Source organism: Culex pipiens, chromosome 2 (genome assembly GCF_016801865.2).
Source record: "Culex pipiens pallens isolate TS chromosome 2, TS_CPP_V2, whole genome shotgun sequence".
NCBI lineage: Eukaryota > Metazoa > Arthropoda > Insecta > Diptera > Culicidae > Culex > Culex pipiens.
Genome location: NC_068938.1, coordinates 70,244,513 through 70,271,798, shown reverse-complemented (window position 1 = coordinate 70,271,798; position 27,286 = coordinate 70,244,513). Strand labels below are relative to the sequence as shown.

Here is a 27,286-nt window from a genome sequence, read left to right as displayed (position 1 = left end):
TTCCATTTGAAGCGGTAGCAAACAGACTGAATACCGGGTAGCAAAGTGAAATCCCGAAGAACTGAGAGCAAATTTGCTACCGCGACAGGTACCGCGATGGGGTTGACGTCGGGTGCAAATTAGCTTTGCTTCGATGTTTGCACTCAGCGCTGGAGATGCACTAAAAACACCCAAAAAGCAAAAACTGGAAATTTGGTTTATTGGTCCTTTTCAAAAAAAACTCCAGATATGCCGAAGATAGATGATTGACGTAAATAGGTACATTTCCCCTAGATTTCCAAAAAGTCAAGCTGCGTTGCGTTGCAACTTTCACAAAATCTGCTCCCGCAAACACGCAAGCTGTCAAAACTGCTCGAAAACTGAGCACACTTCTCGTCACACCGCGCTGTCATCCGCCCGCGAATCGAGCAGCCATCAGTCGACCACCATCCAGCGAGAAGCAGCACGACAAAAGGAAAGGAAAAAACGAAACCGTGTTGGTCGCCATTACGGACGGGTACTCTTGGTGGGCTCTACTTTTTCGAGAGAAAATCGCGATTTTACGCCGCTCGTTCCGCGTCCAGTCCGTGTCCGGGGCCGAGCCCGAGTGTCGTGGACCGGTTTGCGTGCGTTTTCCGGTGCGGTCCGCGCCGTTTCCGGCCCGAAAGCGGTCAGTGAAAATTTTCGTCTACTTTTTTTTTTCTCGTCTCTTCATCCCGACGAATTTGCGGACGGGGGCTCGCGCACTTCGATTGGGTCGTCTCACCTTTTTTTTCGTTCATTCCTTTCTCCGTTCCGTTTTCGCCGTGCGGTCATCGTGTGTGTGTATGTGTGTACGTGGATGGGTTGCAGGGGGAGGTACCTGAAGGCTACGGCAGGGGGATGTCGTCCTGAAAAAGCAGGCGATGACGACCACGACGGATTGTGGTCAATTATCACGCAGGAGGAGGAGGAGAAGTTTGAAACACCGAAGAGGGGGCCATCTGGAGAGAACCAGCAGCTCCGGAATGTCAAGTGACCTCGCAAACGTGCAGTCTTGTTTGTTGTCTGGTTTGATTTCTCAGCAGCAGCTCTCGACTACTCTTTGTCATCTCCGGTCGGAACACCTTGGATTGGATTGGACAGAGAGCAGCAGCTTATTGCATTTTTATTTGCTTTTTTGTCGTCCCCTTTCCGTCTTGTGGGGGCCAGCGAGCAAGTGTTTGTGTGTTTTTGTATGCTGTGCACACACAAACACAAACATTCTACACTCGATTTTTGCTATTTGTTTCGAGTTTTGTTGCTTCACTGTTTTTGGGGGGCCACACGGGCAGGGTGGCAAGTTCTGCATAGGATTGCGATTTAAACTTTTAATCTGCTTGTTGAACATCTGTAATTTACATTATTTAAAGTAGAAACATTCAAAGGGAAACTACGTCAAACCTAGCACTCGCTCAAAATGCACAACCCACTTCGCACGCGACCTCTGCCCTTCTCATTAAGAGAGAGAATCAGTGTCTGACGAGCTATGCAGGCTAAGCAAATCAAACGCGAGAACCAGATGTAACATCGTCGTTGTAACTCATTTAATTATCTAGTTGCTAGATGTAATTTCACAAACCTGGCGTAGAAGCCAACGAATCCGGTTCCAGCGATCGCCCACTAGCCAAAAAATAAAACATTGAATTTTCCTCGAAGACGACGATTTCACTCGCATTTTACGAGGCACGCTCATTAAGTCGTCATCGTTTTGCACGCACTATTGTAGTCGTGTAGACCGTCACTTTGACCATCAGCAGTCGAACGTGGCCTCGACGACCAACACTCTCGTCGATACGACTACCACGTTTTCAAGGCTTCAACTTCAAAAAGATTGAAATTGTGCTGAGACTTTGTTGCTGGCATCGTCAATGCAATTTTTGCTTTGTTTTGTTAATTGCTTGGGTTGGTCTTTGCTTGTTCAGTTTGGGGGGTTAGTTCAAGTAGAGAGAACACATTGTTGTACAGTGTAGAGCGCCACCATGGTGTCTATCTAGACTGACATTCTAAGATATTCTACTATGGTCAAGTTTTTATAGTTTTTTTTAAATTTTATGTCTCTAACGTTTACCTATTTTTTACTTCAATGCAAAATTTATCGACGCTTATGAAGAATGAGTATTTCTAGAATGTGTCACAACTCGTCTTAAGGTGCTCTGATTAAGATGAAACTGCTGATCAGATGGACTCACGCCAAATATGAGCACTCTGCGACAAAAGTCAAACTGACATCGAAATTCGTGGTTCAAGAAACATTCAAAATCTTTAAATTTGCCCCCTATTCGTAACACTTGACGAAACCCAATAACTTTTGCAATTTACATAAGGCCGTTGCAAATATTTTTTGAAGTTTATAAACCTGTCTAGTTGTTTTGCCATCATTAGTTTCCAAAATATCTATGTATTGAGAAAAAATTATTTTTTGCGAAAAATATTTTTTTTGCGGTGGTGTTGGATTGGAATTTCATGAAAATTCAAAACATTTTTAAACAAGCCCAAACATGCTAAATATGATTATCAATACAGAAAAATGCATTTTGGATTGTTTTCAGTTGATTGGACTTCTATTTTCTTGGAATTTTTGAAGTTTTTTTGGAAAAATAGTTTTTTGCCCCCTGATTTTTTAGACCAATTTTGAAGGGGGCGACATAAACTTTGAAAAATATTTGCAACGGCCTAATTGAAAGACGCAACTTTTGGTATATCTAAAAAAGTATAGGTCATCGCTCAAATTTTAAAATTATCGCAGTTTTAGTGAAACAAGTTGTTTTCCCCGTTTTTTGTATTTTTTTTTGCGTTTTTGCTAGCCTAATGGTTTAGCGATCAGCCTTTCAAGCAGACGATCAGGGATCGAATCCCGTCTTATTACTAACAGCAAGCCCAACTAGTGTTGAGTGAGTGGGGAATGGACGGGAAGATGACCAACCAACCACACCACAACGCGTGAAGGAAAGAAGGCAGACTCTCTTCGAACAAGACAACCAGGAGAACATCATCTTCCGTCGAGACGAAGAACAATAGATCTTGGATCTATTAATAGACGCACGGCTCTGTGATGGCAAGGCCGATTGAGCCAGTTAGGGTATAGGCAGAGCCGTACCTGTGGGCCCACGGCGCCCTTGGCAGTGCATCAATTTGGCGCCCCTTCTAAATACTTCAACATGTTGATAAATTTCCTTGTTTTAAAGAATTGCCAATTGCTTCAAGGAATTCTGATTTTATTATTGCAATTTGAGTAAAAAAATAGGTTGATTCAAAGTTTTCCTGTTACAGTAAATTCTAGGTAATGATTTAATTTTATTTTTATAGATTTTGCAAATGGACTCCTTAACAGATTGGTTGAAAGGAAAATTTACTGTCAGGAAAAAGTTAACTGAAAATGTTGTTAGTTTTCAAAAAATCAACAATACTAGCAGAGTGTTGCAGTATCCCTACTTAGATTTTTTTTTTCATGTTTTTTATTCAGGAATCAGATAAGAAAATTAGCTTAAACTCTGATTTTCTGAACTAAATTTTATCAAATCTATGGATCTCAATTTTAGATCAAATTCTTGAAAATTGGTGGTTTTAAAACATACCAATTGCTATCCTTTGATAAAACAAATAATATTGATTAACAGTTTTATTATTACAAAATCTCAAATTTCAGAAAAAAAAACTAGAAACACTCAATTAACATACTGACAATTGTGTACTAAAGCCCTATGCCAATTTTTATGTACAACGGTAAAAAACACGATTAAAAACCATTTCTGATCACTTTTTTTTTTTCATTTTAATGCAAAATTTTTTTTGGCAAGACAACATTTTTTCGATGGATCAACTATGGTCCCCTTGGAACGAGCTGTCAAGTAAGAGCTTTTCTGTCAAGAAGGACCGCGAGGTTAATTTTTCAAAATTGATTTAAAAATTCATTTTAAACTCTTTGTAGTCGTACAAAGGGTCATTGTACTCAGAAAAAAGCTTTATCGCTGTTAACAATAATATCAGCAATCTAAGCTCCGTTTTAGGACCCAATTTGGCTATTCTGAGCGCAGATTGAAATTTATCGGACATAAAGTTGGACAATTATTGTGTCTGGAAAACGGTTTACCTTATCTTTTTAGGGTGCAGTCCAAATTTTATTTCTGTAGCTATTTTGAAGAGCTTTTGTACATATTCTAAAAAAAAATAATGCTACTTGTGCGCTTTTGACAAAACAATATTAGTTAATATATATTTACCAAAACATCACGTAAAAAATATTCAAACAGTTGATTTTGGCACCCAAAATGTTATACATAAAATACAATTTTGTTTTTTTTTAATAATGTTTAAAATTAATGTTATCAATAACAATAATGCAATAAAGCGCGTCTGCATTTGTGGACAGACAGTCTATCCCTTTCGCTCAAGTGACAGTTCACGTCAAGTAAGAGGGGGATAGACTGCTTGTTTACAAATGCAGATTTGCCCTATTGAACTGTTACTACGGAAATAGTCGTCTTAACACCGAGTGTTCAACTTGTAAAGTATGAACTGTTCAGTTATGTTTATTGGGTTAAAAACAAGGTAAAGGAATGTTTGGCATTTGGGAGTTTGAGATTCAAGTTTCTTTCAGAAAGTTTAGTTTAGGTTGTAAATAATAGATTGGACTTTAATCAATGGTTAAACTGATCGAAGTGTACTATTTCATTTGCACATCTGCTTCTAGTTGTAATGTACGATAAGACTACTGACAGACGCGACAGGACGGGGCCCAGAAAAAAAAATGCATCAAGATTTATATTCCATAGACAAGTTAGTTTTCATCTTTCGGTTTCCAGTTTTTTTTAATTTCCTTTAAATTTGAAATACATCATAGGTGTCCTTTGTATAAATCTCCGATTATTTACATTTTCTTATTTAATTAACTAATAATTCAATTTCTTCCGGGCCTTTTTACTTTGAATCATAATTTCAGATTTCCTTTATTTAGTGTTAAACTTAGATTAACGTAACCGCTTAAGTCATCCAAGTTCTTACTACTCACACCTACACTAATTTTCTTTCACCTTCCCCCTCCTGATCCTCTATATCTTCCGGTGGTGTTCATTTGGTATGCAATACTAGTTCGGCCACTACCCTATTTTCCACAAGAAACCGGACTTGGACTGACTTGAGGCCGCGTCCCCCACTTTGCTCCGTAAAACGAAAACGAAAACGAAATTAATGTTATCAATAACAATAATATTTTAAAATGTTGTTGTTTACACAACTTGTTACACAACATTAAAGACTCATTTAACAGAATGGAGCCAGGGTTGCCACATTTGATTCTGTATTTTTGAGGGTCAACTATCTGTATATCTGTATCAGGGGGACGAAAATCTGTATTTGGAATCTGTATTGACATTTTCAAACAATTTTTCAAAAATAAACATTCTTTATCGTTTTTTAAATGCGTTAAAATGCCATACAATCTAAAATTTAATGTTTGGGCTCATTCAGCAATTTAAAAAAAAAAACTTGAAAAATTAAAATTATTTAATTTAAATTAAAATTCGGGAAAATCTATATATCTGTATGTTTTTCTTAAAATCTGTATTTCTGTATATACAGATTCTGTATGATCTAATCACTCAAAAAATCTGTAAAATACAGATAAATCTGTATTTGTCGCAACCCTGAATGGAGCACCCGCAGTCGAGCAGTTTTTGACAGTTCGCTCTATACACCCTTACCAAAAATCATGATTTTTTGAGTTCCAAATCCCACTTTTCATACGATTTTTTGAGTTCAGGTACTACAACCATAAAAATGGTTATATGGGTTGAACTGAAAAATTCGTATGAAAAGTGGGATTTGGAACTCAAAAAATCATGATTTTTGGTAAGGGTGTAAGAAATACATTGTAGAAAAAAGCAAAAACTGCTCGAATGGAAGTGCTCCATTGACGACAAAATGTGGTAGTGCGGGACTGATCAGCGCCACGCTGGTATTTTGTTAGACTTTATCCTCTCTGAGGATAGTCTGCAAGTCGTGTTCGCTCGCGAATGGTTGCACGCTACAGTCGGCAAACATTCGTTCGGTGATGAGTAAGTAATTTCTGATCTTTGAACCGAAAATCAGGACCCTTGAACGAAAGTTTTAATTCTAGTTGTTGGAAATGCATGTGTGGGAAGTAAACAAACAACAACAAAAGCTTCAAATCATTTATAGGCTTGGTGGTGGAACCATAAAATTAAAATCCACTTGGGGCAGAATGGATTTTATTAGATTTTAATAAAATAGATTATTTCACTCCTGGCAGCTTCACAAATCTCGTTTAATGGAATATTAGTCAACTGTTCAGTTATTTCGATGCTTATTTATGAAAATAAATTGTTGATTTTAATATGGGAACTTTTACCCTATGGATCATTCGCTCCCGACAAATTCGAACGTATTCAAATTAAAAAGCACGTGGTTTCAAGCTTTTGACAGCTGTCAGTCGTTCCTATTAGCGGATTTGGATTCGCATATTCAAATTAGCGATTCCGCTCTGTATTTTCAAAACTGTTTGTCTTGCAAACTTCATGGAAACTACGCTAGTTATTTTTTATGTAAAAATAATTCATCGAAAATTTATGAAAATCGACCCGACATCCTTGGGATGGTGCACACAACACACCCTCATTACTGAATTCAGTTAAATTTACTGAAATCTGCACGACTAAAATTTTCAGTAAATGAAAAATTGCTGAAATTTCAGCAAATTTTGACAGCTCCAAACAAATTTTAACTGAAGTTCAGCGAAAAACTAACTGAAAATTTCAGTAGTGCAGATTTTAGTAAATATTAACTGAAAACGAACACCAGAAATTGCTGTGTGCCAAAAAAGAAAGGGTGGTTTGTTTATGCTGAAATTCGGGATTCTTCCATGTTTCGATAGTATAAATAGCTCCGCCAAATTTAAGCATGTTAAAAAAAGTTAATTTCGAATGGTGTGCCGCTTCACATTAAATTAACCTTATTTAAATTGGGGAATGTTGAATCGTCAGCAGGATAAACACTGATCAGGGCTGGAATAATAGCATAAACATCTTTTTCGTTTGCGAACTTTTTTCACCTGCAAAAGAGAGAGAGAAGGTGAAGCACGCAAAAAAAAAATCGCTCCCGAACTTCTCAAAGAAAATCAGTCAGTTGCAGAATTTTTGTGAATCTCCTTGTTGGTACCACTCAAATTAATATTATGTCAGGTCATTTTTCGACGTGTGACGTTACACCTACAAGTGTAGTTCTGAAATCACTGAAAAAAATTTCCCACCGAATGATCAAGATGATGATTTTGTGAGATTCTTTTTTCCGATCTTTCGTGCGCGAGAGAGGAGAGCCATGTTTCCTTCCGATTTTATCTCTTCACGATCATCAAAATATTTTCTTTTGATGGTGATATTTCCATCGCTGACGCGGATTTTGCGATATTTTCATGTTATGACATTTTGAAATGTTTCGAAAATTGAAGTGATACTCTGTTATCACATGACAGAGTTGCCAGGTCAACAATCCCCACCTCTAGACGGGCTTCGATCTAACATTTTGCCAAAAATCAAATTTTCAACCAATTTTTGATCTTTTAAAATTTAAAAAAATCTAAGGTTGGAAGTGTGATTAGTTTGTTGTGACTTTGCCAATGTTTTTAAAAATGTACTTTTTCTGGGATCAACATTGGCTTTGTTTCTTACGAACATTCCAGTAACAACTTTTCAAAAGGGCGAAACCCTCAGATGTAAACAAACTGAGTTTTTGTCAGAATCATATAAAGCGAACAAAACTGCTTCTAAAACACCCTCCATCATCTCAAAATTCCGAAAATACGTAGTTTTAAAAGCAAAAAACAAAAGGGCTAATCAACAACATCAATCAAAACAAACCAAATTGAGTTTCCGCCCTTGTGTTTTCATCCAATCACGAGGGGCGAATGTAGTGTTTTCTGCAAGTTCCGACGTATATTAAGAAATACTAAATTTTTGTTATAATTTAGTGAATTTTTACCTGACAATCCTCAAAATGGATCAAAATGTATGTTTTTGATGTCTCTGACCACAATTCCACAACAAACACAGATTTGTATGATCCAAAATACATAACTTTTTAATTTCAATTATTGTAGTATCGGATCTGGTCTGGATTCACAATCTAGAAATGAAGGTCCATAATTTACCGGTTCTTGGGACATCCGGGGATTCTGGGTCTAGCAGTTGCAGGACAAAAAGTTAGTGTAGGGAGGTTTAGGAGGAATGCCGTACAAAATCATCGCCTCCGTAACCATTGAAGCTATGCAAAGATTGAGAAGGCAGGATGGTGTCGCGGGGTGTCATGTCTCCCACTTCCGGCGGGGACACCCCAAGGAACGTCACTTCAATATAGACCACATCGTCAAACCAACTTGCTACTTACGGTGTATCCTAGCTCAACGAGTCTTGGCCTGAACCGGACTCTTTATGAAGGCTTTCTAGACCAATTTTTTATCACTGAGGTTGCAAATATCACTGTATTATCACTGACTGTAACGTTTCACAATGATAAAACAGTTGTTTCACCACTTTTTTCTTTAAAAACCCAAAAAATGAACAAAAAACAAAAGGGCGAATCTGTTGTTTACTTCTGCTTTGTGGCGTAACCTGACGGGCTAAACCGTGGTTTCGGTTGAGTGGGTGGCGAATACGGTGGGGCGAAAATGTAGGCACGCTCTTCAAAAAGGCGTAATTTCTTTTTCTCAATTTTTTAATTTCAAATTGCTCTCTATGATGAAATTATTGCTATTTTCTATTACGTTTTGACAAAATTGATGGTTTTCATGCTTTTTTGTGGAAATAGGAATTGATCGAAATTGCAAAATTTTGAATGTTGGTTTTCCTGAAACGGCAGGATCGTAGGTTTCGCCCTTTTGAAATGTTGTTACTGATTTCCTCTATATTATGCAGAAATAAGTATGCAGTAATATTAATGGTATCGTTCTAGAGTACCAAAAGTAAAAAATTGAAAAAGTGACTGTATAAACAGGAAAAAAAAACTAGATAGGTAAAAAAGTAACGAGACAATGTGATAGAGTAAGCCAAATACTATCAAAAAAAAAAAAACTTAAACAAAACATGATAAATGCAACTTAAAATACTTAAAAATGAAACAAAACAAATATAAAACAAAAGAAGTGAAGTTTTCCGTAGAACACTACTAAAAACTAGAAAAAAATCGAAAAAAAAAAATAGTGTTAAAATTGTTGTCAAATCGATCTTAGTTTAGCCAAGTTTAGTTGAAAACGATGTCCTTTCGCCCATTCTTATTTCAATTTGACCTGCAAAAAGAGAAAAATGGCCCCATTTCTCTTATGATTGCCGATTTGCCCAAGCAAGGCAGAACCTACATTCTAGAGCGTCCAATTTCCCGGGGTTACAAAATTCCCGGGAAACGGGAAATTTTCAACAAATTTCCCGGGAATTCCCGGGAAATTTGAAATTTAACGAAAATTATTCTAATCCTGTTTCTGATTAATCTTTTGCAACGAAATTGTATAGAACAGCAACTTTAATGGTCAAAATGAGTGTGAGGATCAATTAATGGCTTGACTGCTTGTAAAAAATCATGCAACTTTGAGAAAATATATAAACTTTTTTTTATTTTTTTTATTTTTGTTGAGAAGGATTTTTTTTTAAATCAAAGCAATTTTATGCTCCACAACCATAAAATTGCTTTAAAATTTGTCTCAGTGACCATAAAGTTAAAATATAAAAACCAAAAAATTTAACTTGGGAATAAATAAATAAACATTGAATTTACCTTAAAAATCTACTAGCGCTTTTTAACTTGAAACACTATTTCATGAAATCAGAACTCAAAGTTTGCAAATATTTGGAGCGAGTTTTTGAAATATAGTTGCATTCTTTGGGTAAATTTCATATGATACGAAGTTATTTTTTAATGGTTATATGGTATTCAGCCTAATAAATTAATTAGATTAAAATAATTTTGAGTATTTAAAAGTGGTTGAAATTCAATGATATTTTTTCATATATGGAACCTAACATTTCAAAAGGGCACATAACTTTTGTAAACAATAGTGTATCCCTTTCACTCAAATGACAGTTTACATAAGGGGTGAAAGGGACACACTCTTGGTTAAAAAAGTTATGTGCCCTAATGAAATGGCAAGCACGATATAACCCTCTTACGCCCTTGGTAGCTCACGTGCCTCATAAATTTATAACGTCAATCTGTAATTTCTCGAATACTTAGAAACAAATTCTTCTCACACAAACCTTTTTTAAAATTTAACTATATCAGTTCAATTTCCATCCAACATGTTCAAGGTAAAAAAAAAGTCAAACAAATCTCAATGTTGATCTTGGCCGGAAGATGTAAATATCTTATTTTCAAATGATATTACAAAAACCATTAAAAAGGTTGTCAAAAATAAAATAGTTTATATTCATTCCATTCTTGTATAATTTCAAAACGTTGGTGCCAAAAAGGTAGGAAAATGTATACTTCTGCTTGTATTTCGGGAATTCCCGGGAAATTTACATATTTCCCGGGAAACGGGAAATATTTTTTTCCGGAAAATCCCGGGAATTCCCGGGATTTTTTTCCCGGGACGGGAAATTGGACGCTCTACTACATTCTGAATCTGGAAACCTCCCCCCGTCTACCGTGCACATACAAACACACATACACATGGAAGGTCGTCCCGTGGGTCCCCCCGCAAACCCCATTATTCGTGGAAAGTATTAACGCCCTAGTGTTCTAATTTGTTGCAGCATTTCGTGAAAAACGTGTAGCAACACCAAAAAAAGAGGACATTCGTACCGGTGTGGAGGCGTGCTCAATGCTCAATGGAATAATGCATAATTTGATCGACGAGTGCGAGCAGCCGCGTTTCATTCATAAAGCAGCAGTAGAAAAGGTCGAAACCGTTTGGTCGACGGTGGTGGAATCGAACAGCACCAATACACGAATGCAGCAGTGCTGGCCACAACAACAACAACAACAACATCAGCATCAGCACGACCACCATCATCATCAGCTGCTTCTGCCGTTGTTGCTGCAGTAGTGAGAGTGAAAATAACAGCAGCTCCCCAAACAGCAGCAGTCAAATCTCCCCCCCGATATTCGAGTGGAGGAAAAGGGTGGAGAAGAAGAAGAAGGAGAGTTCGTCAAGTGTGTGTGTGTATTGCTATCTTGTGAGTGTGTGTGAGTAATGTTTTCGAGCGAAATCAGCAACGATTGTACATTTGATTGATAATCAAATTATAAAATAGTGCAGAAGAAGAAGAAGGGGTAAGAAGAAGAGACCACAATTAGAAGCTGAACTGAAAAGCTTAGCAGAAGAAAGCAAAAAAAAAAACAACAAGAAGAGAAATTCAGTGAGTGTGGGCGGAATTTGAACCCGCCTCCTCTCCCACAACATCATCCGGATTTGTGTTGGACCGCGACACCGACCATTGTCACCCGGCCAAGATGAGTCGCATTTCGACGCAGAAAAAGGAAGGCAAGATGCGGATTCGGGCTTTCCCGGTAAGTGGCGAAAACAACAACAACAACAAAAATGCTTCTTTGTGGGGAATTTCAGATGAGAGCGATCGATTGATGGCCGAGGTGTAAAAAGCAAAGGGGAGCGACGTCAGCTGGTTCGTTGGGATGATGAACTTTGGCAATGGTGGCAAACCCGGAGCGCACTGTGACTGTGGGAGGATACTGAACCGGTGAACCGGGAGGGAATTCTCAAGGTCGGTCGGTCGGAGTTGATGATGGGAATGTCTCGTTTGAGGGTGATTTTGTTTCGTTTAAGGACAGGTGCGGATGCGGGTAGATTTGGGGCTTTGAACTTTTCCTGGAATGTATTTTTTTTTTAATTCGTGAACTTTCATTGAAAAATTTATTTGCCTTCCTCACCTCAGTGAGGAAAGGCTATAAAATCACTCGAAAAATGAACTTCTTTATTCGAACTCGTAGACCCACCTTCACGTATACCTATCGACTCAGAATCAAATTCTGAACAAATGTCTGTGCGTGTGTATGGATGTGAGTCCGTGCACCGAAAAAAAATGCACACGATTATCTCCGGACTGGCTGAACCGATTTGGACCGTTTTGGTCTCATTCGATCCGTCTTGGGGTCCCACAAGACCCTAGTTAATATTATGAATTTTAGAAAAGTACTTCAAAAGTTTTGCTAAAAAAACAATTTTAGCTAAACTTCCGAAGATTGTAAAAAGGGTGGTTTTTGTAAGAAAACCCGCCATGCTATAAATTTTTAGAAAGGTATTTAAAAAACCTTTCCAACGCAGTCTAACGATTGAAGATCTGACAACCCTATCAAATGTTATAAGCACTTTAATGTTTTTAATAAACTTTTTAGGCCGGATCTCAGATATTTTGATAAAAATATGCAAGGAAGGCACCAACCACCTAAAGGTGGATAAAGTAAAGTTTTTAGATTGGGATTTCATTTAATTTGAAATGTATTTTTGCCTCTTCACCTTACTGAGGAAATGCTACAAAATCACTCGAAAAATGAACTTCTTAATTCGACCTCGTAGACCCACCTTCACGTATACCTATCGACTCAGAATCAAGATCTGAACAAATGTCTGTGTGGATATGTGTACTGTGTAGGTAAGTGGACAAAAAATTGCCACTCGATTATCTCCAGATTGGCTTCACGGATTTCGATCGTTTTGGTCTCAGTCGATCCGTCTTGTGAACCCTTGTGTGGACCCATAAGTCTCTATCCAAAATCACAAGTTAAATTAAGTACTTCTAAAGATATGCTTATGGATCTCCCCTAACGTGATCGCAGACCTCTTAAAGAGGTCCTAATAAAAATAAGTGATGTGCATAAAAAACACACTACCTACAGACTATTTGGCAAGATTATACAGACACCGGCTTTGAGGAAAATGACATCCCTCTACACGGCAATTTCGTGGCGATCAGACCCGACCATTTGAGGTTATGTAAATTCAGACCATTTTTTTTTTTAATTTTAGATAGGTAAGTCAGATCATGAAAATTCTCAATCCTCAAAAAAGATCATTTCATAACCTTTCTAAAAATATATAATATTCCATGCAAAAACCACCCTTTTTTTGCAAATTGTAAAATTTATATGCAGCAGTTTTTTAAGCTTAACTTTTGATGTGCTTTACTAAATCTTATAAATTTCAAAAGGGACTTATGGGACCTCAAGACGAATCGAATGAGGCCAGTACGGTCAAAATCGGCTCAGCCAGTGACGAGATATTCCAGTGACATTGATTTGGTACACATGGCTACATACAGCCAAACACATAGACATTTGCTCAGCTGGTGATTCTGAGTCGATATGTATAATTGACGGTAGGTCTAGGAGGTCTAATTAAAAGTTCATTTTTTGAGTGATTTTATAGCCTTTCCGCAGTAAGGTGAGGAAGGCAAAACGATCTTGATTACATTCCGAAAGATTGTAAAAAGGGTGGTTTTTGTGAGTAAACCGGTCTTGTTACAGATTTTTAGAAAGGTATTGAAAAGACCTTTCCAACGAGTCCAAAACATTGAAGATCTGACAACTCTATCTACAGTCATAAGCACTTAAGCACATCCGTGGAACTTGAGGTTCAAAAACGAGTATATGCACGGTGCTGCCTCTAGCGGTGGAGAGCTCCAACTTTTAGACAAGTTTTTATGGCAGTTTTGCATTGATGGGTCGTCCATAGTGCATGTAATTGGAATATTTTAAATTTCATGAAATTATAAAAAGTGGAACATTATTTGATAACAGCATTTATTTCCATCGAGAACATAATGTTGACTTAGCAGTACTTCGGCGTGTAATTAAACTTAAACAGCATTTTCAACAGAACTCTTTTTTACAAAACATGCCTCATTTGAAAACAATGTTTCCGGCCATCCAAATAATTTCATAGCCGATTACGATGATTAATTTTAATGTGCACTATGCCTTGGACAATTTGTCACACACATACACATACACATCCCTTGATGTTGTCGTTGTTCTGTTCATTCTAATAATTATTGTCAGTAGATGTAGCTAGTGAGTAATCCTTAATTTTATTTAATCTAACCTCATTTGTTGATCACAATTTTATTCTAATTCTATTTTCTTTTTCATCTGTGCCCAATCTCTTAAAAAACGCTTATCCTAGTAGCGAAAAATAGCATTTGTTCGATTGTTTTTCATAATATTATGGTACATGCATACGGCACATTCTCTAGCGACAAAAACGACCCGTTTGGCTCAAGACCTATCAGCCTATCATTTTAATTATTTGTTCGTTGTTTTATTGGTTCAATCTTCAATCGCAGCTGGAATAACAATTATAAATGTTTAAAATAACGAAAACATGCCTAATTAATTTGTATCCGTTGCAACGCCACAGAGTGACCGATGTGGCAAATGAAAAGTTCGACTTAAAACAAGTCTTCCATAGTCACTACTTGTAGAAAATTCAATTGTCAATCCGAATCTGTAATAATATTTATATTTGGAACAGGTTTTAATATCATACAAGACATATTTCGCAAAAAAAATGGAAAATTTCGTGACGTTGCAACGCCGGAATGTGTCATATGTATTTGTATCACTCACAACCAAATTTAAAATTTCTAGCAAGTTTCTTATATTCCGAATTTTATCCTTTTTCGATCATTTTTTTTAAAATAATGATTAGAAGCAAAGTTAAATCGTAGTTGATAATTTTATTAAATCGTAAACAGGCACCGGCTACATGGAATATGCATTGACCCTTCGTCCAATCAAAACTGGTATACTGAAAAGTTGCCTCAAGTAAACAACATCGCAGCACTCCATGATTTGAATTTTCTTTTTGCCTCTCGTGCGACTCTCGTATGGCCGTTTGTTTTTGCGATTTTTTATCTTTCCTGCTCCAAAATGCCGGAAAAAACTGTGCATTTAAAACTGCATTTTCAGATATCATGGCTCATCATTTTATTCGATTGCAAACAGGTATTTAGGTAGTACATGGCTTGAATTCTTTGACGTCGAACAAAAATATGGGAAGAGGAGGAGATTCGCAGCTCTTAAATCTGTTCCTCTTAATTTTCAAATCAATGACATCATTAACCCATTGTCCATCAGGGAATCACGAGGGAGAGCTTTAATTGTTGAGGAAGAGCATAAAAATTGAATCATTAGCAAAGAAATCGCGTCACCAAAGCAACATAAACTCCTTCATTTAATGAACGAATGCTTGAAGCTTCTGTCAACATACAAGTGGTATACATATTTTGTTCTGTCAATTTGCAAGAGGTATAATAGATTCAAATTTGACAGTTGTTGATGCTGAGTAGGCTGTGACAAGCGTGGACAAATTTCCACTATACTAGTGAAAGAACTCAACAATCGTCCCACTTTTTGAGCTATCAGGTTGTATGGTGTTCCACTTATGTGACTTAAGGGACCATCCATAAATCACGTGGACCCTTTTATTGAAATCTCAAAAATCCAAAATTCTGCGTTACGTAATAAAAGAAAGCTTCCCAAGACGATTTTTTTGATAAGGGGAAAGTGGGGCAAGTGTAACAAGCTAAGGAAATGCTCGTTATAACCCATTAAAAACGTTAAAACATCTGTTGGATTTTTTCATAATCATCTTATTTCAGGTCTTAACTAAGACTTTGACAGAACAAATTTTGAAAAAATCCTATTTTTCAATGTTAAACGATTTTAAATTTTTGGATTTTCCATACGTTCTACTCAACTAGTGGGGCAAGAGGAACAATGCATCAAACAACATGTTAATTCGTGGAAATTCAATGTCCCATCCCAGAGGGTCCCGGAGTACCAAACCTTCTTAGCATGGTGCTCCCAACGAATACAACCAAATCTCGGAGCGTATGGTGGTGTGTCCCCACGCTTCTTCCTCCCTTGTCGATTCAGAATTGTGTTGTTGTTCGAACACTCAGTGCTCAAACTCAACCCAATTACGAGTCATCTCTGCGATACGGCTTTACGCAGTAGGCCTGGCCGCTTTAACGCTTGTGATGTTTCAATGCATTCCGATGCAATGGTGCACTACAAATGTTAATAAATGACAAGAAGAGTGCTAGGCGTCATCTAACCTAAGGCACTCTCCAGGATCCCTTCGAAAGATTGGCTGCGCTAGGGTCTGATTAGATTAGATTAGATTAATTTCCCAATAAAATATGTTGTTGCAGCAATTCGTATTTTTTCCATACTAAAAATCCATATGGTACACTTGCCCCACCTTAACCAAAAGTTAAATCATACTTACTAATAGGTGCAAATCATTGGTTGTAACACTACTGATCTAGGAAAAATAGCTTTTTGATAAAATGAGCATCATAACGAACCCTAAGCCTTATTTTGTACTTTCCAAAAATTATTAGAAAACAAAGGTTTTTAAAAAAAAACTTCATTTAATCTTATGCCCCATGGCGTTTACTTCGTTTTGGCGGTTATGTGGTAGTAGAATCAGCTAATTGCACTGCTAGCAACAATTTCTCATGCTGGAAATAATCAAAATTGTAAAAATTACGGCCGTACGAGCGATTGTTCCTCCTGCCCCATATGGTCGTCTTGCCCCACCTTCCCCTAAATGCCTTTTTACGGGTTACATCCTATTTCAAATTCAAAGGACATTACAGGATCGCGGTGGCAGGCTTGGCCGAATGGTTAAGCTGTCCGCTTAGTAAGACCATGGGTTCGATTTCCATCTGCTTCAACCTTCCATCGGATGGGGAAGTAAAACGTCGGTCCCGGCCTTGGTTGGACTCAGATATTTTTAATTAAGTGTATCAGAAAATTGTTCATACAACCCTGTACAGAAACTTTATCCGTTGTTAAATATCTGACCTCTTTGTAAAGTTCCAACTTAAAAATCGACGGGAAAGAATGACGTCATAACTACCCTGACATTGACCTGCCAAAAAATCTACTTTAAAAATTGCAAAATTTAAGAAGATATAAATCAAGGCCAAAAAATTTTTTGTACACTTCATTAATCCACAAAGTTTGATTGATTTTTAACAAAGCATTAATGAAAATGTAGTTAGTTTTTTCATATTTCAAAGTGCATCTCAAGGACGTATTAAGGAGGTATTATACTATGGATAGCAAACAAACAAACTCGCACTTTTTTGTGTTTGACATTTTGACATCTTGTCTTGTTTGCGAGTTTGTCGCAAACAAGTTTGCGAATTTGGCAAATTGTCAAACGCGAAAAAGTGCGAGTTTGTTTGTCATAGTCTAATATCTCCTTTAGACTATGGAAAACAAACAAACAAACTCGCACTTGTGTTTATAGGACCTATAAAAAAACGATACTTAATCCACCTTTAGGTGGTAAGTGCCTTCAAAGATGTGATAATGCGATACCCGAATTTTGCGTGAAGAGGGGTTTTTCGGTGTTTCGGAACTTAATGGCCTTTCTTGGTGTTTTCTAAAAATGGTGTCTACGGGGGAAGGCCTCAAAGAAGGCTGAACGGCCGAATGTAAGTGCTGATCCATCAAGCTTCGCATGTGGTTTCGGAAGCCGGTGTGCGTTGGTAGTGTGGAAACCCGGTGGTCGCGTCGAGCGCACGGCAATGTGTACGATTGTCAACACGGATGGCACGCGCTCTTCGTCGTGCTTGTGTGCAACAAGGCTTCGGAATTATGTGTACGGGTGGGGAGAGCGGAACACGAGAACGAGGCAAAGCAGCGATTCTGGCGCTGGTCCACAGCAGTGGCGGCTCTCTCAATGCCTTTTCTACCATGCGCCGAGGATCACGTGGGTAGTCGTTAAAGATAATGCGGAATTCGGGTGAGATCAGTCTTATTTGTATTGTTATTATGTAGCCCTACGAGTGACAGTGTGTGTGTGTTTGGTAAAGCTTGAACGGATGAGAGAGAGAAAGAGAGAATCATGTTTACTAGCCAGGGATGCAAGAACGGAGCATTAATCGACGGATAAAAAATAATGCCAGAAGTTTTTTTATTTGTTATTATTGAATTAAATGCAATCTCAAATATTGAAACAAATAGAAGGAAACAAAAATGAATTTATGTGTTACATGTATTGTTTTGCTGGTTGCTTCTTCTACATTCAATATAGCGTCAACAAACTTCAGAAATAAGCTTGAACTAACGTGAATTTGGAAATTAAAATGAGATAAAACAGAGATTACTGTAGTTTTCAAACAACTTGCAAATTTTAACGGTTAAGGTCTCGGTGAGTGAGAGAGTGTGGTGTGTAAGAGTTTGTATGAATGAGTTTTTTTTTTTTTTTCAATATAAATCAAATTATTTTTCAGGGATTGATTCGATGCTGTTAAACGTTCGCGTCGTGGTCGGTTCTCCCCGCTAAGTAATTTCGTCGTTATCGTTTCGTACCGCCGGTTTGTCGTTATCTTCAAATTGATTAGGACTGATCGAAAGTTGTTTATTTTTGTTCGGCTTCGATTCGGGCGCATTTGTTTCTGTTGATTATCCAGTCATCCTTATTGTAATCATCGTTTTTATCTATTTGTCGCGCGTGGTTGATTCGACTTGACATTGCTTTTTGAATGTTTTCTCATTTTTCTTAATGGCTTAATACTATTCTTTTGCCGCGAAACAAATAAAAATCGGTCGATAATTAAAAATGATTTCTTGTAATCAATGGGATCATCACGATTGAGTGCGTGACGACCGACTCACGCAGGATTTTCGTTACCGTTGTCGTCTTTATTGTTACGAGTTCGGGTTCGTTTTCGTCCAAAGTTTGGTTTGCCACGTTTACCGTCGAGTTTGCCACGCAATTTGCATTTTTTTTTTCATTTAATATTAAATTTGTTTTCGCAAATCAAAAGTCCTTCCCACAGCACCAATGCTCGGAAGGCACGCGTTCGATTAAAAAGTTTCTAAATAATAAACATTGTATCTTTCCGCAGCCGGCTGCCTAAGATTTTAAAAATTCAACCGATAAACAAATTGCTTATGGTCGCATCACCTACCACAGTGAATCCTGACCTCATACCCATCTTACTAACCCCTCAAAATTCATGTGATACTTTGTCGGAGACGCAGTCGATTTGGCGGTCCCATCACTCAAGTATCGGACTAACATTCCCATCCACTTCCCCGTGTCTTACCACTGGTCGTGGCCGGCGTCGGTATTGATCAGCACGATAGGGACCTTTGAAAATTGCGAAGGGGTGATGATTGGTTCCTACTTTTCATCTGTGGTCCACGGAGCAATGATTGGGGGTCCTGGTCAATAACGAAGTAGCAGCTACGGGTAGACACCAATGCTATGCTATGCTATGCTTTAGGTGGTAAGTGCCTTCCTCACATTCATAAAGTCAATACATTCAGTAAAAATAGCAACATTCCCTTAACATGTTTAACAAATCAATTGTATTACTGATTTCTTTTGATAGGGTTCGCAGACCTTCAATTTTTCTGGCTCATCGGCAAGGTCTGATAAAAAAAACCTATCCAACGAAAGTTCACATTGAAGATTCAGACAATATTTTTATCACAATATCTCAGATCCGGCCTCCAGAAAGTATATAAATAACACTTAAGTGCCAATAACTTTTGATAGGGTTGTCAGATCCTTGATGTTTTAGGCTCATTTGAAAGGTCTTTCAATTATCTAACTAACGATGGGTCGCATGATGGACCCGGACATAATTTTTACTGAAATATCTGAGATCTGGCCTCCAAAAAGTGTATAATTAACACTTAAGTGCTAATAAATTTTTATAGGGTTGTCAGATCCATGATGTTTTAGGCTCATTTGAAAGGTTTTTCAATTATCTAACTAACGATGGGTCGCATGATGGACCCGGACATAATTTTTACTGAAATATCTGAGATCCGGCCTCCAAAAAGTGTATAAATAACACTTAAGTGCTAATAACTTTTTATAGGGTTGTCAGATCCTTGATGTTTTAGGCTCATCTGAAAGGTCTTTCAATTAATCTAACTAATGATGGGTCGCATGATGGACCCGGACATCATTTTTACTGAAATATCTGAGATCCGGCCTCCAAAAAGTGTATAAGTAACACTTAAGTGCTAATAACTTTTGACAGGGTTGTCAGATCTTCAATATTTTGAGCTCATTGGAAAGGTCTTTTTAATACCTTTCTGAAAATGTATAACATGATAGGGTTTCTTGAAAAAACCACCCTTTTTACAATCTTCCGGACATACGCCAAAATCGTTTTTTTAGCATAACTTTTGAAGTACTCAACTAAACTTGCTGATTTTAAATAGAGACCTATGGGACCCCAAGACGGATCAAATGAGACTAATACGGTCAAAATCCGTTCATCGAGTCCGGAGATAATCGAGTGACAATTTTTTTGTCCACCCACCTACACACATCCACACACACATTTGCTCAGAACATGATTCTGAGTCGATAGGTATACGTGAAGGTGGGTCTACGAGGTCGAATTAAGAAGTTCATTTTTCGAGTGATTTTATAGCCTTTCCTCAGTAAGGTGAGGAAGGCAAAACACTAGAAATGCAGGCAAACTGTCAAACTGCTCCGCCATATTGTTTGCGGAAAAGTTTTTTGACAAACAGTTTGCAGAATTGGCAAACGACTGGTTTCCAAACTTTTACACTGTAATTTGTTTTTGTTGACTTTCAATATTTTTTTTATTTCTATTATTATTTATTTATTAGGTAAAAAAATGTTTTTTTTTTGTTTTTTTAGAAGTAATAGTACAAATGATAGTGTTGGTGTAGGGTAAAGCATAAAAAGCACTTGTGTGGGTAATCTAAATGTAAATTATTATTTGACTTTAAATAAATTATTTAACTAGATACATTTAGAAATGTTATTGTAAGTGGCTTTAGGAAAATGTGTTGACCCATAACTTTTTAGCAGTCACAACATGTTTATTCTCTCGTGATAAATATACTATGTCTTTAAATTTTTATAATATTTTGAAGATTTTCTAAAAATTTTACTTCAACACATGGGATAACATAGACAACTTCTATTCAACTTAAATCAATTAGGTTTTATGCTTGTTTTATGCCGTGACTTATTTTTTTTCCTCATTGAAGAAGGTAAAAAAGAATCAATGTCACGTGGTTTATGGATAGCACCAGGGTAGATTTGAATATTTTTCACCGGGGTTGCTGCGATCGAGCTTTCCTTTTGACAGCTCGTTCAGCTTTTTCCAAATTCTCCCCAAATCGTGCACACTTATACAATTCTCAATCTAATTCCCGCTCAAGATTTACGATTCTTTCTAAGCAAATTACGGTCCACTCCCGTACCCATGATCACGCGCTAGCGCAATCCCGGGTTTCGTCGTCGTCACGGTCGTCCGCCATGAAGAGCAGCGGATCAGCAGTCGTCGCCAGCAGCGGCAACAGTCGTATTCCCCGACCAGCTGCCGCTCTCCGCCGCAGGACGGTGCGCCGTCGTTCCGTTCCGCTGCACGAACGCCACCCGGTGTGGTGTTCCACCTTGGCCAGATTTCCGTTCATCTATGTAGTTTTTGCGGGGTTGTTGGTTTTTGGAGGTTGTTGACGTATTTTTTTGTGTTTTTCTTTTTTTCAGATGACCATGGACGAGAAGTACGTCGAGTCCATCTGGTCGCTGCTGAAGAACGCCATCCAGGAGATTCAGAAGAAGAACAACTCGGGCCTGTCGTTCGAGGAGCTGTACCGGAATGCGTACACGATGGTGCTGCACAAGCACGGCGAGCGGTTGTACACGGGGTTGAAGGACGTGGTCACACAGCACCTGGAGACGAAGGTGCGCGAAGAGGTGCTGCGTAGCTTCAACTCCAACTTTCTGCAGACGCTCAACCAGGCCTGGAACGACCACCAGACGTCGATGGTGATGATCCGGGACATTCTGATGTACATGGACCGGGTGTACGTGCAGCAGAACGACGTGGACAACGTGTATAATTTGGGTTTGATCATCTTCCGGGATCAGGTCGTGCGGTATGGGAGGATTCGGGATCACATGCGCGAGACGCTGCTGAACATGGTGATGTGCGAGCGGAAGGGTGAGGCCATTGACCATATCGCGATCAAGAACGCGTGCCAGATGTTGATGGTTCTGGGCATCAACTGCCGCTGGGTGTACGAGGAGGACTTTGAGCGACCGTTCCTGACGCAGTCGGCAGCGTTCTACAAGCTCGAATCTCAAAAATTCCTGTCGGAGAACAGCGCCAGCGTGTACATCCGGCGGGTTGAGGCTCGCATCACGGAGGAAGCCGAGCGGGCCAAGCTGTATCTGGACGAGAGCACCGAGAGCCGCATCGTGGAGGTGGTCGAGGACGAGCTCATCAAGAAGCACATGCGCACGATCGTCGACATGGAAAACTCCGGCGTCGTGTACATGCTGAAGAACACCAAAACCGACGACCTGGGCTGCATGTACAAGCTGTTCTCGCGGGTCAACGGCGGCCTCAAGACGATCGCCGACTGCGTCTCGCAGCACCTGCGCTCGATGGGCAAGAACCTGGTGAAGGAGGAGGAAAGCGGCACCAACCCGATCACGTTCGTGCAGAACCTGCTCGATCTGAAGGACCGCTTCGACCACTTCCTGCACCACTCGTTCAGCAACGACAAAATCTTCAAGAACATGATTTCGTCCGACTTTGAGCATTTCCTCAACCTGAACAGCAAATCGCCCGAGTATCTGTCGCTGTTTATCGACGACAAGCTGAAAAAGGGCTGCAAGGGGGTGAGTTACTCTACTCAGCGTCATGATTTTGTACGATTAAAACTATGTTTCTATCTTTTGTAGATGTCCGAGCAAGAAATTGAAACGATCCTGGACAAGACCATGGTATTATTCCGATATTTGCTGGAGAAGGACGTGTTCGAGCGATACTACAAGGCACATCTGGCGAAGCGGCTGCTGCTGAACAAGTCGGTCAGCGATGACTCCGAGAAGAACATGATATCGAAATTAAAGGTGAGTTTTTGCGAGTCTCTCCAACGAGGATCAAAACTAAACCCAAACGTTTCCATTTGCAGACTGAATGCGGTTGTCAATTTACCTCAAAATTGGAGGGCATGTTCAAGGACATGTCCGTGTCCAACACGGTGATGGAGGAGTTCAAGAACCACATCAGCAACGACCCGTCCGCGCTGGACGGGGTCGAGCTGTCGGTCCGGATCCTGACCACCGGCTTTTGGCCCACGCAGGTAAGTTTCATCAATCTCAGCTGTGGGTGTTGGTACTAACGAAGCTGATCTTTGCAGTCTGCCACGCCAAACTGCAACATCCCGCTGGCACCGCGGAGGGCGTTCGAAACGTTCAAGCGGTTCTACCTGGCCAAACACTCGGGCCGGCAGCTGACGCTGCAGCCGCAGCTCGGTGAGTATTGGATTTTTTATTTAGATATATTTTTTTCGTTGATTTTTTCATAGATTTCTTGATAAAGATTTTAAATAAATCGAAACGTCGGACAAGTAACAATACAATCGTTCTTTGAACTTTGCCTCAACGACTGCCAAACCAAAAGAAGAATTGATGTTCTACATTGTTGGTGCAAGATTACCAGGATGACATCAAGGATGGGAATGTCTGCCATGTTCTGAACATTAGTAATTATATGGTCAACAAGAACCTCAACGGAGATGAAGCGCATGGAGACGGCTTTGAAGCCCAACATGGTACCCCGCATCTGACAAACAGTTCCCGACACAGTGAAGAGGGGGATCAGACTGCTGAAGGACTACAGAACTGCCTGCAAAGATTGGTTACCCGGTGCTCTCTTCAAATATGGTGATTCCTTCCCATCACATCGAGGGTTACGACAAGGCGACGGCTTATCCAATGCGCTGTTTAACATCGACTTGAGGGAGATGTGGAAAGTATCGACACGACAGGCATGATTTGCAACAAGTCAGTTCATCTGAGATGGTGATACGGGTTTATGCAGACTTTAAGACGCTTACAAGATGGAAATGACTGACCATCAACAGTCTGGCTCCCGGTAGCTGCAAGGTGGCAGCCCCACCTCGAGACTAGGTATTCGCAGCCCTGGTAAGACGGCATACCGAAGCAAACCAGCAACTCAGATAAACAAAATAAGAAATTCAGGACGAATTAATCGGCATCAGACCATACGATATAAAAAGGACAACGATTAGAAACTCGGCTGGCCTTCTTGCTCGGGAGCTGCACAAGCTGATCGTGCATGTGGCCACCATCCAGGAAGTTCCGTGGCCCGGTCATGGAGAGCGAGAATTCACGGCGGTGGACCCCATCGCCAAAACCTCTTTCAAGTACTACAGTGGTGGCGAAAAGGCGATGTACGGAGTCGGTTTCGTAGTGATTGGGGATTCAGAAGAACCGAGTGAATGGCCGGATCTGCGTGTTGAGATTAAAGGGAAAATTCTTCAACTACAGCCTGATCAATAACTACGCACCGACGAACGACAAGCCGGATGACGATAAAGACGCTTTCTACGAGCATCTCGATAAGACCTATGGACAAGAAACGGCGAGAAAATAGTCATTGGAGACGCAAACGCGCAGATCGGAAGGGAAGCGTTCTTCCATCCTGTCATCGGCAAGCAGAGCCTTCATCCTGGCACGAATGAAAACGGCCTACGTTTGGTTAATTTCGCCGCAGGATCGTTGGCTGGGCCACCCGAATGGCGAATCGTGCACTCAAATCGATCACGTTTCTACGGTGGATGGTCGACACTTCTCGGAGGTGATGGATTTCCGATCGTACAGAGGACCGAACATCGACGCTGATCACTTCCTGGTAGCGTGCAAGATTCGAGCTAGGCTGTCGAACGTGTTGACCCCGTGGAAGGCGAGGATAGCGCGGTTGAACGTCCAGCGCTTCTCGAGTAACGACTTTGCTGCAGAGTACAGTCGGAAGCTCGACGAGCGGATCAACGAGGACACGGCTACGGGTAACCTGGACGAGCAATGGGGAGCCCTCTAGAGCATCGTCAACACAACGGCTACCGAAGTGATCGGCACGACCAGAGGACGCAAACCCAAAGGGAAGTTCGATGTGGAGTGCCAGCGAGTAACTTTACGGTCACGAATGGTGGACACTAAAGGAGGTTGACCAGAGAGAGCACCTGGGGTCTTCGAGCGGAGAATCCTGCGTTTCTATTTTCGGCGGCAATCTAGTAGGAGACCGGTGGCGCAGGCGCATGAACTTTGAGTTGTACCAAGACTACAAACATGCTGCCATCGTAAAAGTTATCAAGCACGACAGGCTTAAGCGGGCTGGACATGTAGCCAGAATGTCGCTTGAGCGGGCGGCTAAAACGATATTCAGCAGCGAACTTGGACGGGGTCGTCGGCTTCGTGGAAGGCCTCGTACGCGTTGGCTGTATGCAGTCGACCAAGACGCAAGAGCGGCCAACATTGTGGGCGACTGGAGACAAGCGATCTAAGATCCTGAAAACCTTCGATTAGATCAGCGTTGGGTCAATAGACCTGTTGCTGATAGAGTAAAGTAAGTAATTAATACGAAAAAGACAAAGGATTGTGGATGGCGATGAACGTGCTGCTGCTGAAAAAGAAATTAGCAAGAGATTTCTTGTTCCTTATTGTTTCATACAACTACGACATCTGGATCCATCGCCAATAGAACGAAGGAGCCCCTAAAGCCCCTAATGTACAGTTAGGAACGAGTGGCACATGATCCATAATCTGCACGCTTTGCTTGGAGAACTGACTGATTAAGAGAAAGAGAGAGAAAAGTCTGCTATGCTCTTAGCCGAGAATTATGCAGAATTACAGAAATTTAAAGTCAAGTCGAGATCACAAATATGTTTCATCTTTAACGAAACTTCCAATCCCAACAGGCACCGTGTACATGAACGCCGAGTTCTACGGCGTCAAGGCCGAGAAGGAAAGTGCCGAGGGTGGCTGCAGCAGTACCGCCGTCGTGGCGTCCGTTTCCGCTCCACCCTCGTCGATGGCGCTCGGCGCGCCCCGGAAGCACGTCCTGCAGCTGTCCACGTACCAGGTAGATTGCCTTATCTTTTAGGCGGTCACCACAGTTTCTAATTGGTGTGATTCTTTCAAGATGTGCGTGCTGATGCTGTTCAACAACCGGGAGCGGTTGTCGTACGACGAGATCCAGCAGGAGACGGACATCCCCGGCAAGGACCTGATCCGGGCGCTGCAGTCGCTGTCGATGGGCAAGCAGCAGCAGCGTCTGCTGGTGCGGACGCCCAAGACCAAGGACATCGAGCCGACGAACGTGTTCTACGTGAACGACGCGTTCGTGTCCAAGTTCCACAAGTGGGTGCCGTTCCTGGGGGGTTGAGAGTGGGAAGAGTTGGATTGTAATCGTGAAGTGTTTTTCAGGGTCAAAATTCAAACGGTGGCCGCCAAGGGCGAGTCGGAACCGGAGCGGAAGGAAACCCGCAGCAAGGTGGACGAGGACCGCAAGCACGAGATCGAGGCCGCGATCGTGAGGATCATGAAGGCGCGCAAGAAGATGGCCGTAAGTATCTACGCTGTTCTGCCTGGGTGGGATTCGTTTACAAACGCTTTCTTTTTTTCAACTGCAGCACAATCTGCTGGTATCGGATGTGACTACCCAGCTCAAGAGCCGATTCATGCCGTCCCCGGTGATCATCAAGAAGAGAATAGAGGGCCTGATCGAGCGCGAATATCTGGCCCGAACGCCCGAGGACCGCAAGGTTTATGTGTATCTAGCTTAAACACTGTAACAAAAGGGAACGTAAACAGTTGCATTGGAAGGGATCAGCTGCAGGACACTACTCACACATACAGACACACATACACGCTCACAAATTCGGACACATCAACACTCACACACTCACAGACACATTGGGAAACCATTCAATTAAAGAAGAAGAAGAGAAATGCAGCAAAATGAAAGTTAACTGGCGAAGAAATTCCTCTCTTTTAAAAGGAAGATCTCCTTTCGTGCGTGCGTGTAATTTTCATCGAATAAATCGGTCACCCTGCTTTCGTGATTCCCAGCGTGTGATCGTGCCGTGCTTTGTTCATCGTTTCAATGTTTTTTATTTTGATTTTTGTACAAAGAAAATAAAGAAAGCAAAATTATATTCGTAGTTTGTTGAACGCGCGCAGCATTGTGTTCAGTTCATTTACTCTCACACCCACAAATACACTCACACACACACTACTTCCTATCGCCGTAATTGTAAAACACTATTTTTTTTTTGTTTGACACAAAACCCCCCGCGCGCGACTATTTATTACAAATAAACGCGAGAAACTTATAAATATATTATACATAGAAGAGCAAAACTTAAAGGATTAAAAAACAAACAGAAAAAAAGAGATAAAGAAAGCAAAACACACACCGACACACACACATAT

General features: G+C 40.2%; 1 protein-coding gene across 1 annotated transcript; it reads left to right on the top strand.

Moving 5' to 3' along the window:
* Positions 1 to 426: 426 nt before the first annotated feature.
* On the top strand, positions 427 to 27,286 carry LOC120416070 (cullin-3). The gene is made up of 11 exons (XM_039577738.2): positions 427 to 649; positions 10,755 to 11,511; positions 21,218 to 21,457; positions 21,527 to 22,666; positions 22,730 to 22,900; positions 22,963 to 23,133; positions 23,191 to 23,305; positions 25,771 to 25,934; positions 25,995 to 26,212; positions 26,279 to 26,417; positions 26,485 to 27,286. The coding sequence occupies exons 2-11, from the start codon at positions 11,455 to 11,457 to the stop codon at positions 26,635 to 26,637; spliced, it is 2,568 nt and encodes an 855-aa protein (XP_039433672.1). The 5' UTR covers positions 427 to 649; positions 10,755 to 11,454; the 3' UTR covers positions 26,638 to 27,286.